At 48.1% G+C, this 12648-nt stretch overlaps 1 protein-coding gene across 1 annotated transcript in view; it reads left to right on the forward strand.

The window, feature by feature from the left end:
- The window catches only part of auts2a (activator of transcription and developmental regulator AUTS2 a), a 305216-nt gene that overhangs the window by 262785 nt on the left and 29783 nt on the right, over positions 1-12648 (forward strand). The window contains 1 exon segment of the mRNA XM_084028332.1: positions 10794-10842. Coding sequence (XP_083884458.1) covers positions 10794-10842 — 49 coding nt within the window.

Genomic DNA, 12648 nt, shown 5'->3' on the forward strand with positions numbered 1-12648 from the left:
TGCTGAAAGAAAGCTCTAGGTCCACGTGACTCTTCGGTCTCACACACACACACTGGCACCACTTCATGCCTCTCCTGGTCTCGCTTTAATAGCAAAAACAAACTCTTAAGGTGGATCATTATACGCAATTACATAAACACACGGTTCACACAGAATCCCACACACTTCCAGAGAGAGAACATGCTCTATCTGGGCCCCGGGAGCCTGGGTCCACTCAAATAACTCCACGGTGAATGTGCTGTTGTCAGGCAGCCAGCGGGGCAGCCTTACAATGTGCACATTTAGGACCCGGAGCCTCGTGGCGGCGCAGAGTTTGTGGAGGAAAGCGTGGAATGTGTTCCCGCGGGCAGATGCAGGCCGCTCTCAAAGGCATCTCTATTACAAGCGGACAAGCGGGGCCTTATGTCACGGTCACCGGCCCCGGAGACACATTTCCAGAGCGGTGCCCCGCGCCATGCCAGCACGCGCCCTGGTGGAAATCTACTGGCCCACGCTGCTGGAAACACACACGCATTCATCTGACAACCAGGAGAGTGTTGGTGAGATCCAGAGAGAGCTCGGATAATCAACAGAAATAAGGGCGTGGCGAGCTGTGATGTTCTCCCATTTGATGTCATTGTTCTGTTCCTCTGACATCTTGTAAAGTCTTCCGTCAGACCTGGTTTACTTTAAACGGTGCCGGGTACCGGCAGCGTGATCCACAGCCAAACATGACAGCTCCTCTCAGGTCTGCCTTCAGCCGGTGGCCTTTTATCGATGGTGACAGATAAAGAGCCCTGTGATCTTGTGGAGCGCCAGGCACCGGCGTTGATTGCCATCCCTGCTGATAACGCTGCATGCTAATCATTGTAAACATCGTGTTGTGGCTTTGACACACTTAGGCTTATCTGTAATTGGTGTAATTGTTACTAGCGTTTAACGAGATCGTCTTGCAGATATGCTGAGTGCCAAAAGGGCCCGGGTACGGGAGAGGCTCCCTCAGATCTGCCTCGCTGATGGGGGGCCGTTAGATCGACACTAACTCCTCTCGCTGTGCTATTAATGAAAGGCAGCCACAAGCCAGAGCGCAAATCTGATAAAAGGGGCTTGAGATGAGGGTCATGAAATATTTAAATATACAGGGCTTCAAAGCCGGAAGAGGCCTCCCGTTCTTGTCAACAGACAGACCCCCTGCAGCCCAGTCGTGGCCCCAGTCTCTGGCCCTCAACCAGCCTCGCATGTAGGTCACAAACCACCAGCTCACTTTCCGGCGCGGCAGACTCAGGGGAAGGCGGAGAGGACTCACGGATGAAATTGCTCCCGTCTCCATGGACACGCGCACTCAGTCTCCCCCTTGTTCAACCGTTCTCCCATGTTCTAGTGTTACACCGAGGGGGAGATGAGCAGCAGAGGGGCGACGAGGTCAGGGAGGATTTCCCAGCGCTGTCTCAGCGGACACTGACATGTTAAAACACTCTGTCACATGATGCCCAGATCCCTGCAGCACACACACACACACACACACACACACACACACACACACACACATCTTTCACACAGACAATTTCAAAGAATGGAAAGCTCCTGGCATTCAGTTTCCTGATCCTCTTGAGGGGACGCAGCGCGGACCACCTGTCAAACAACAAAAAATCAGCAGATCATCTCCCTCTCTTGTGACATGCATCTTATGTTCTTTCTTTGCCCATTCCTCCCCCCCCTCCCCCCTCCAGCAGGAGGCTGCTGCAGACGGAAAAACAAGCTTATTTAGCTCAGCCCTGCGAAATGCAATTAGAAACTCCTCAATGGCCAGCGGAGGTCTGGGATGAGATGGAAGGAGAGGGAAGGACAGCCACAGAAGGGGGAGGGAGGGACCTCCCTGCTGTCTGTCACCCTGCTGGCTTTTGATGTCCGTGGCCAATCTTGTGTCCCCCTAGAGAGCCTATCATCAGGCCCCCACTATGGAGCGGTCGAGCACAGAGAGGGCCTTGGAGAGGCTTGTTTGAGTAGAGTGCGGGGGGTGCGGCTGGATGACTGGGGCTGTCTCCGTCGGTGCCTGACAGAATGGTCTTGACGGAGCGTTTCAGAGACCTAATCCCTCCAACCGTACTCCTCCAGCCGGGCGGATCACTCTGGGGGTCTGCAGAGGGTCAGACAGGTTTTAATACAGCGCCTTAGTGATGATTTCCTGTAGTCATTCCTTTTTACATAACACAGCAGGTTGTTTTCTCTCCCCCTCTTTTCTTCCCCTTCTCCATCTTGTCTGTCTCTCTCCTCCTGTTTTGTTTTCGTCTCCCACTCTCTTCCTCTCTCGTTCCTCCTCCTTTATCACCCTGCCTCCCCTTGTCTCCTCGCTCCCATCGCACTACTGCGAAGAAAGAAACAGAAAAGGGAAAGTATTATCCCTGCCAGCGCAGTTGCTTAAGTCGTGGCCTCACTGGGGGGTTCCAGCGCCACGGTTCTTTGGTTGTAGATGTCTGCTGGGTCCCGGCAAATATAAAGACATGCAGATTAGGGAGAAGAAAAAAAAATGAAAGCTGGGGGTTCGACATGCAGCGGGTTATCTGTTAGGAATGTTTTGTCTGTCTGGGATACGGCTCCACTGTAAAGCTTCAGAGAGAAAATTAGGGTCAAATTAAAAGAGGCTTATAATCCTCCTTTTTGTCATCAAGATCAAAAGCCACTACGGCTTGATGAGGTTATAGGGAATAAGCCTATCAGTGGGTTTGTGGAGTGTCAGTGGGTGACGGGCAGCGCTGAGTCGTGTTTACACGGACACTGACGCGATGTAGAGATGAGAGTCAACATCACAAACAAAATACAGCTCATTGTAATTCACGTGCCTGGTTAAAAAAACCATTTAATCTCCATGTAAATGGAGTGACAGCATGATAAATAAACACAAAAATAATTAGGGAATTATGAATTATACTGCTATTAAATGAAAATGTTAAAGCTATGCTAACGTGCATGATGGCGTGTGTGTGTGTGTGTGTGTGTGCGTGCGTGTGTGTTTTGAAGCTGGTAGCACATATGCTCCTTTCTGTTAGGAGGCGAGCGGGTGATTGACTGCTCTGAAATTATCCACGGCATCGCAGCCCACATTCCACGGCGATGTCTGTAATTTAGGCAAAAGGGTCTCCCATTTCTCTTGTGAGTGGGCCGAGGAGCAGCGAGGGGGTGTGTGTGTGTCGGAGGGGGTTGCATTAGGGGTGTAACTAAAGCATTTGAGGCAGGGAAGGTTAAACCAATTTTCTTGTCTGCATTGTTTTTCCACGGCGAGTCCAGCGGCAGCGACATTAGACTGATGGCCAGTGAAGTAGGTTTGTTCCCGCTGACAGGCCGGTTCTTTCTGCGCCCCGCGATGTCAACTGGATCTGATTATTGCCTCCCAGATCCAGATAATGTCTGCCATTGATCAGGCCATTTATCTTGAACTCCTAAGGCCCCGGCCTGCTTTCAGAGACCACGGGGAGATAAGCAGATCCAGATAAGCAGATAACGTAGTCTCTACAGGCTTTTAACAGCCGGAAGAAATACTGTTCCGCTGCCTCCCTGGCTGACATGTGACGTGAGTTTCATATCTCTCGGCTCAGGAAGCGTTATTATAACAAAAAGGATCTGCTTTTAGAGGTATCGTCATCGGATCAGACGGACACTTTCATCCCTATGTCCATCAATCTTCCTTGATGTTCCCAGAATAGAGGGTGCAGGAATGAGTCCAGAACCCGGAAATGAGTCAGCATTTTATGTTCTGTTGGTTATATGCATGAAATATGGTTCACACAAACTTTTAGCGATTTGTTCTCTGATATAAAATACGTTAAATACCCCTCAATGTGTAGTTGAACTTATTTTCGAAGCAATAATTTTATTGCAATAATCCCAAATCCATTGTTAAAATCCCATTGTCTTTTTGTTGATGGGAACAGGGCGATGCTGACTTCCTGGTTGGCTACCATGATGCATCATCCCTGCAGCGCTCTCTGCCAATCACATTCCGTGTGCTAAACCCTGGTTGAAATAAGTGGGCTGAGAAACACAAAGTAGAGATTAATTTTTGGCGTTGTTATTTACAGGTTTAATATTGAAAAGCATGTCTGTGGCGATGCTGATGGAAATTCTCAAGGACTTAAATCTCTCATTCTCTGTCAGGATATTTGATTGATGCCGTTTAAGAGAAAAGACTGTCAGCTTCTCCAAAGGCTTTTTCCACTTTTGGCATGTTATGGTGTCCCAGTTTTTAATGCTGGGTACATTTGTCTTTGTCTGCGTGTGTGTGTGTGTGTCTCTGTCTGTTTGCATGCACTGCCGTGTGTCATCCCCACATTAATACTAGCAATGAGTGACAGATTAATTTATGTCTGGCTACGTGTCTGAGGAATTGGGAAGAAAGGGGCTGTCAGTGCTGCTTGTCGGGAGGGGGAGAGATTAGAGCCAGTTGTCATTGACAACCCAGTGCGGGCTCTGAGAGATAAGGTCGAATGTAATGACTGTAAAAATAAATAAATGAAATTAATTTCACAAAAAAACATCCTCACTCCGCCCTCGAAAAGGCTGGGAGAGGAGGAGATGTTGCCGTTTCCAAGTGTGTGGGTTTATGCATGTGCAATTAGAAATATTTCACAGTTCTTAGATTGCACTGCAACATTTGGATATTTCACATCATAAGCAGTAACAAGGGTGTGATTTAATCCCAACCCCCTCCTCTGAGAAGACTGTTTTTTTTAATCCATGTAAAACAGATTTTATTCACTCCGAATTCTGTTTTTTTCTTCCAATTCCAACAGTGAGATTATTGTTTGTAAATAGCCACTGAGACATAATGAAAGATGGTCGTCTTCGTGATTCACTGCCAATCATCATGTTTAAGGCCACGCTGCGGTCTAATTGGCGGTGTGTGCGTCGCTCGCCTGTTTGCCAAGAAGAAGCAAAGATAACAAAATGGATGCTCGGTTTGGAGAGCGGGTGTGTGCGAGGAGATCCGCCGCCCACGTTCATATCATTTGTCTCTAAAGCGACACAAAGACAGCCGCATGGCGTTGAACTCCTGGCAAACGACATCCCAGTGCATTACCGTCACCAACTGGAATGGAGGGTGAACGCCAGACCGCCGCGGACCGCCGTTGTTCGACTGGAACCAACGTCCGAGGCTCCACAGTGGATCCACATGTTAAAAAACCCACATTAAACTACTCCATAGAGCCATGCAATTTGGTCCAGACATTCATGGTCCCCTGAGGATGACTCCGAATAATCCTGATTTTACATACCATTAGTTTGACAATTTCCTTTTTATTTTTAGTGAAATGCCTCAACAACTATTGGATGGATTGCCATGAAATGTAATACAGATATTCATGGTCTCCAGAGGATTAATCATAATGACTTTGGTTATCCCCAGATGTTTCCTCTCCTGCCACAATGAGGTTCCCATTTGTGGTTTTCCAACGTGGCATCATGACTTTTCGTAAATATACACGCCACTTCCTGTGGCGTGTTATCTGTACGCAATTCGAGCTATCCGCGTGTATGTGTACGTTCTGAGTGAAACGACCCATCACATCCGCGTGTTTGTCAGCGCCCTCTAGCGAAACGACCCATCACATCCGCGTGTTTGTCAGCGCCCTCTAGCGAAATGACCCATCACATCCGCGTGTTTGTCAGCGCCCTCTAGCGAAACGACCCATCACATCCGCGTGTTTGTCAGTGCCCTCAAGCGAAATGACCCATCATATCCGCGTGTTTGTCAGCGCCCTCTAGCGAAACGACCCATCACATCCGCGTGTTTGTCAGCGCCCTCTAGCGAAACGACCTATCACATCCGCGTGTTTGTCAGCGCCCTCTAGCGAAACGACCCATCACATCCGCGTGTTTGTCAGCGCCCTCTAGCGAAACGACCCATCACATCCGCGTGTTTGTCAGCGCCCTCTAGCGAAACGACCCATCACATCCGCGTGTTTGTCAGCGCCCTCTAGCGAAACGAGCCATCACATCCGTGTGTTTGTCAGCGCCCTCTAGCGAAACGACCCATCACATCCGCGTGTTTGTAAACGCCCTTTAAGCTTAGGGTTCGGCATTGATAAACACGCGAAAAGGCGATTGTGCGTAGTGATAACACGCCATAATGGCATACGAGTTGGCGTGTCATACATACGCCACTTCATGAGATCAGTCTGGGTTTTCAGTGAAATGTCTCAACAATTACGGGGTGATCTGCCATGATGTTTGGTCGACGCATTCATGTTCCCCTCAGAACCTCGGAGTCTTTTAGTTCTGGAGGATTTCATCCTCACAACGATGTCACAGCAGGCTGAAACGTTTACTCACCTGCCTGAGATGACTGCAGCTCATCGCTCACGACCACTCTGCTCAATGTCATCAAGACAATTCTCTTTCCATTTCCCCGGCCTCTGCATCCAATCCCAGTTTAAATCTTCAAATGATTTTTCAACCCGCGTAAAGCAAAGACAGGGCTCCGAGTCAGCCGGCAAACGTAATAAGAGCTTTTAACATATTACATCGCCAGCACTCATGTTACACTTATCAGTAATATTTTAAACGAGGGTAGATTTGGCATAATGGCAGGAAGGCTCATAAAGGCGAGCCGGTCCCCTGTGATTGTAATCTAGGAGAGAGTTCCTGTCAAATTAAACCAGGGCTGTGGGGGGAGAGGCAAACACGGCTCTTGGCTTCTTTGAAGTGGAGGATCAGCATCCAAAAAAAGGAATAAAAGATGACAAAATGTCAGTGTGAAGCTGATGGTCTATAGACGGAACTTTCCTGCCCAGACGGCAATTACTGAGATACATAACATACGTGGAGACATGGCGTTTGATCTCCCACAGACGATGTGTTTTCCACGTGAAACTGCAGGGTCCTCATTTTTATGTCTGTTCGCCTCTGCGCTCCTTTCATTTGATTTAAAAATAATGTGTAGTGAGAGATCCGGACGCCGATTGTTTGGCAGCGGGGCTGTAATCACAGACTTGTGGTCGCTCTCAAATCTGATAATGTCCATTTAAAATGGAGAACGGCGGCTGGTTCATGGCTGCTCACGCGCGGGGCCCTTGAAGAGCGACTGGGAGCCATTTTCTGTCGGTGGCAGTCGTATAAATACATATCTTGAAGCCAGCCATGTCACGCTTTTGATGCCAAACCGCGATACGCTCTTGATGTTTCGTCACAATTACGGCTACAAACATAAGGATCCCTGTGATCTAATTACATGAAACCACGGTTGGTACATTTGCAACTAATTTTAGCCGTGATTTACTGCATTTGCGTTGCGTGAAGCGTGGCGGTGTACGGCGACACAATGTCACTGTAGTTATCAGGGAGGTTTTCCCCTAAACTATGAGCAACATAGTTAATTACTTAATTCGTTTAAGTTGTTCAATGCACAATGTGTACAGCTGTCAAACATACAAGGAGGCCTAGCAGGAGCCTTGAACTTGGTGAACACATGGCGGTGCAGGCTGCTGCGTCTCCCAGGCCCTCCGTGACCGCAGCCTTTATTCTTTGTAAGTGAACCAAGTGGCCGGACGTTAACCGGCCTCCTGAGGCCGATCCCTCCCACCCTGTGATAGTGCTTCCCATCTTTTATTCTCTGTGTCATCAGCAAGCTCTGCCAAGCCCATCTCCACGTGATATAGATAAATACTTATATTCTAAGTGTAAACTGGTCCGTTTAAGCAGCCTGACTGCAGTTTGGAGGAAAGTGCTCTCGTGTTGACGTGTGAGGATTTGTTTTGCCACCCTGAACCCCAGGCAACTGTATATCCCATTTCCCATGACTTCATGTTTGTATGGCCAGCTCCAGCCAACGCACCCAACGCACCCTCTCTCCGTTACCGGGGGACGGATTAGCATCTCAGCTATGAGCTAAGTCTCTTTTCTGCTCTGCGGTTGCTTGGGCTGAACTGGCAGGCAAAGACTTTGCAATATGACTCCATTGTGCATCCATTGACCCCCCCAGCCAGCGGGTTAATGCTCATTAGACAAGCTATAGGATGCGAGGAGGTTTTGCGCTCTGGCGAGGATTTTTCAGTAATGTCCACCATTGGATCAGGACACGTTCGCCCGAGGTGACAGGCCGCAGCGAAGAAGGATGAGCTTTTGCTTCTCGGGTAAATGTTACTTTCAGGCCTTCAGTGTGAGTCTTAACAGGATAGTGTCCCACCTTCAATCTGTCTGATCCCTTTTAAATGCACACTCTATGGCATCAGCACCGGGAAGCGAGGAGGTGGTCCCTGAGAGCACGAGGCTCTGCCAGCTCCGGCCAGGCAGTTTCTTGTGACCCTGGGTGGGCAAGCTCAGAAGCTAAAATCCTGCCAGGGCTTGGTGAAGTTCTAAGAGAATTCTGGACGTGGCAGCCGTGATTAATGTCTGCCGTGTCAGCGGTGGGTGTTAGGTTTGAGGTCCGTCAGGGTGGGCCATGAAGCTGAATGACCCAACGTGCTTTTCTATTACCAGCTGACCTCCCTTCAGGCCAGCGGAGTGGGAGTGGGTCCAACAGGAAGACCAGCCTGTGGGCTGCGAGGAGGTGCATGCTGCTCATAAAGGAGCGTTTTGTTTTTCCTCCCCTCACGGTAGCAGCACCCTACTGGGGAATACATTAGGGCCTGACATCATCTCACTCAGTGCAGAGTGAAAGAAAGAATATCTTTCTGCCTGCGCTCTACCCTCCCTCCTCTCCCTCTCTCTCTCTTTCTCTCTGCCTCCTTATCTAGCTCTGGTGCGCTGCCGCCTCTCCTTTTGCGCGCCATTTACGCAAAAGGTAAAAGCGCCTCTGCGATCGAGCTGCGGGAGCCCGAGAAGCATGAGCGTGTTTGTCTCCTGAAGGAGCATTACTTGAGGTTGAATCCGAGTCCGCCTGGAAATCAGGAAGTGGGAGGACCCGATCGCGAAGGCAGCGGCGGCAGCGGCGCGCAGGCAGTCAGTCGCCGGATGAATGGGAGTTTGTCTGGTGCTTGGTAGCGGTTGGGGAGAGGCTCTTGGATCCGTCAGAGAGCGCGCGGCAGACGCGCTTCGCAGCTGAACACACAGCAGAGAGACAGCGGGCTGAGAGCGCGTGCTCGTGTGATCCGGCTCCGGCTCCACAGAGGAAACGGGCCGTGCGCCTTGTTGGATTGGTTCGCTACGTCCGACGCAGCCCGTCTCTCCGCGCACCGACACACGGACCCGCTTGGATCCTGTTGGGTACCTCTCCCGGATATTTCCGACAGGAGAATATACGTGGAAAACCACACTGTGTCCTGAAGGACAGAAAGGTGGATCAGGGGATTTTTTTTTTCTCTCTCGTTGCCTCGGCGCTGTTGCAGAAGCTCTCCGTGGCGAGACACATGGTTCCCTTTGTCCAAAAGGCGCAGTAGCTTTGTGAACGGCTTTGGATTTTTTTTTCTTCTTTTCTTGGAAAGGCTTCCTCTCTCTCCGCATGGCTGTCCTCGGTTTAAACGGAGTAGACTTCGCCGCCTCTTGTGTGGATTATATTATTTGAAAAGCAGAATGTGAAATGAGGTTCTATTTACCAGACCGAGAAAGTAATATCCTGACTTATTTGCCTCCCTGCTAACCTTGCCACATCAAAGGTATGCGCGCTGGCTCTGAGCCGCTTATAACCAGATTGCATTGTGTGTGAGATCGTGTGCACAATTATCTGAGTGGATTTTCTTTTTCTTTTTTAAAAAAAAATAATGGTAAACCATTTCCATGTCAGCTTTCACGCTGTCATTTCTTCTGCAGCTCTCATTGTTTACATCCTGCCAGTGTTGCATTAGTGAGTGAATACCTGATTCAGGATCAGGTTTTATATCCAACAAAAAAAAAACATTCAATCAGTTGGTTATTCGCAATTTTTCCAGGTGTAATTGTGTTTTTTTACAAGACTTATCTTTTCCTGCAGCGTTAATAAGCGACATCAAGGTAAAAGAGTCGCAAAAACTGTCACTGAATATTATACCTGTCATTAAGGTTATTATATCAGAAGGAAATACAACCCTGCTGCCAAAGATGTGATATGTCGCTGCGCATAATTTAGCATTCAATGGATCCGAGGTGAGGAATTCCACAAAGCCAGTAATCAGGAATTCATTTTATTCAGAAAAACCTGTCAGTCAGTCTCCCATGTGCAGCTTCGCGGGTGTTGTCCTGATTCGCTCCTGTCCCTGCGAACAGTAGTTCCATTGTAGTAACGATAATAATAATAATATTTCACCTTAATGTGTTAAAATGTTATTAATCTGTGACTCAGTATTTATCTATCTATATAAGCCTTTTTATAATTTAGGTTCCCATCGCTGCACATTGTATTCTTACACAGTTGCTGCTGTGCAGACGGGAGGGAGGTGTGTTGTCACGGAGCAACAGCGCCACCAAGTGGCGTTACAGCGAAGGGCCACTTGTTTTGTTTCAGTCTGATGGCCAAAATGTGTTGTGATCATGATGCTCAGGATACCCGAATAATGATGGACATTATTTTTGGGCTTGACGGGATGGTGGACACTGCATATGTTTTGGCTTAAATGGGCTTAAATTTGACCTTGAACGTTGTTAAAACTGTGAGTCTAGATAAATAACAAATGATCAGTGGTAGCGTATGTATTAAAACCACATCATAAATCTTACAGAGGTGTATTCAGGGATTGGGGTTTACTTTAAAATGATGTTTGGTGACTAAGGTTCTAATTATTAACCATAACCAAGTAACATCCTCTCTGCGCTGGCCCTCCAAATGCTATCTAGGAGCAGGTTTGGACATTTTGGTGGAAAATGATTTGACAATGATGTATTTCTAATTCCAGTCTCCTCTTTTCCAGGTCTCTGATGCCAACTCAGAGAAATTCTTCAGCACAGCTGCAGTTAAAGGTACGGACATTTTAGTTTTTTTACGCTGCTGAAATGTTGTCATTATGATGGTGCAGCTGTATTTCCATTCCCCTGGCGTCATTACCGTGTTGAAATTGGTATGCATTGTCCCTGTGCGGCGATTGTCGTATTTATGTCCGGTCGTTTAAGATAATGCAACAGCAATAACGCGTCGTATCCATATAGCTGATCCAATTTACCCAAGGTGCACAGGTATGGAATAAAGCTGGGTGCTATCTCGACAGCGAGATGAAAATATTTCCGTTAACATTAAAATGTGCAAACTTTAAAGGTAATGTCGGCCATTGTGCTTACACATTTGTGACATGAAGCAGCGTGCGCTTGTGGTGACACTTTGTTGCAAATGTGCTGAGATGCAGCCAGAGGAGGAGGAGGAGGAGGAGGATGTTGTAATGCTGCAGGGAATGAAGTCAGGGCAGGAGAGGCATCTGTTTATGGCCTCAGTGTGCCAACACCACATGTGACCTCATTATCAAGTCACTAATTTGCTGTTAAAAGCAGCCCCATTTTCTCTGGCTCAAGGATAATGGAGGTCCCCGGCGTGAATGGACATTCCTCTGTAATGGGTTACCATGAAGGGCAGGAGGGAGGCTCGGAGACGAGGGTTATGACCCCTCCAGGGCTGTGGCAGGAATGGGGCCGATTGCTGATGATAGGTCCTTTAACTCCCTCCTCTCTTCCCTAGTAGCCCTGCACTTTCTGCCACGCAGACCACCGAACACATTTCCCACATTCTGGCCTTTGATTCCCTCCAGGGCTTGATTTGTGGCGTCCATTGGGGGGCTCAATGGCCATGCTTGACAGGGAGGTTTCCTTTTGAACGTGCTTCTCTGTGGACTGATTTGGTTCCCTTGAAAGGATTAAGGCCCCCTTTGTGTAGCCTAAATCAACAGAGGGCCCCCCTCTCTCCCCTCTATGAAAGGACCTGACTGGGGAAACAGTACACAAACTACGCTTTCTCTCTGCTGCATGATAGTCTACTCTCTTGGCCCCTATTCCCATTTAAATACCCCCTCTTTTCTTCCCTTTTACCATCTCCGTCCCCTCCTCCTCTCTGCCATATGCTAATGCCTGCCGCTGTAGCAAAAGGCCAGTAAAAGAATCCAGGTGCATGAAGAGTCAGGACCGCTGGTATTTTTTTTCGGAGGGTGGTGGTGGTGAGATTAAAAAAGGCTGTGTTTTTGTTACTTCTTTTCGTTGGAGGGGATTACCATTGTTCTAACGCAGATAAACCTCAGTACAAACAACAGCGGCGACAAATATGGCAAGAGAGGCTCGTTGGTCGGATGACGAGTGTCAATATTTGCCAAACGGCAGGTGCAAAAAGGGGCCGTTTGTTTGACTGTGCACTTTTCTTGTTGATACGCATGAAGTGCTCGTTGGTTTTGGATCACAGCATGGCTGAGAAAGTCTCGGCAGGTCAAGACAGCAAAAGCAACGGCTAGTTTATTATATTGATTTCCCCAATGAATAGTTGTAGCTGCTGGTGAAATAGGGCAACTTGCACACATGACTCATTAGTTTTCCAGTGGTGGAATCTATAGACGGCGGTGTAAGAATGCAGCTTTACACAGGATTCATAAACAAGCCACATTGCAATTAAATCAGGTTTTATTGACGTACAACAAATAACTTGATTTTCCATTCAGTCCCATTATTATTAATAACACTGTTACCGACTGGGACAAAAGTGAGACACATGAATATATCTTCAACCATCGGAGCAGTGAGAAGGCCATTGTAATTCAGCTGCTGATGTGCAGCTTTGGTAATGACTGACTGCTT

This window comes from Eutrigla gurnardus (genome assembly GCF_963514095.1).
Source record: "Eutrigla gurnardus genome assembly, chromosome: 15".
Classification (NCBI taxonomy): domain Eukaryota; kingdom Metazoa; phylum Chordata; class Actinopteri; order Perciformes; family Triglidae; genus Eutrigla; species Eutrigla gurnardus.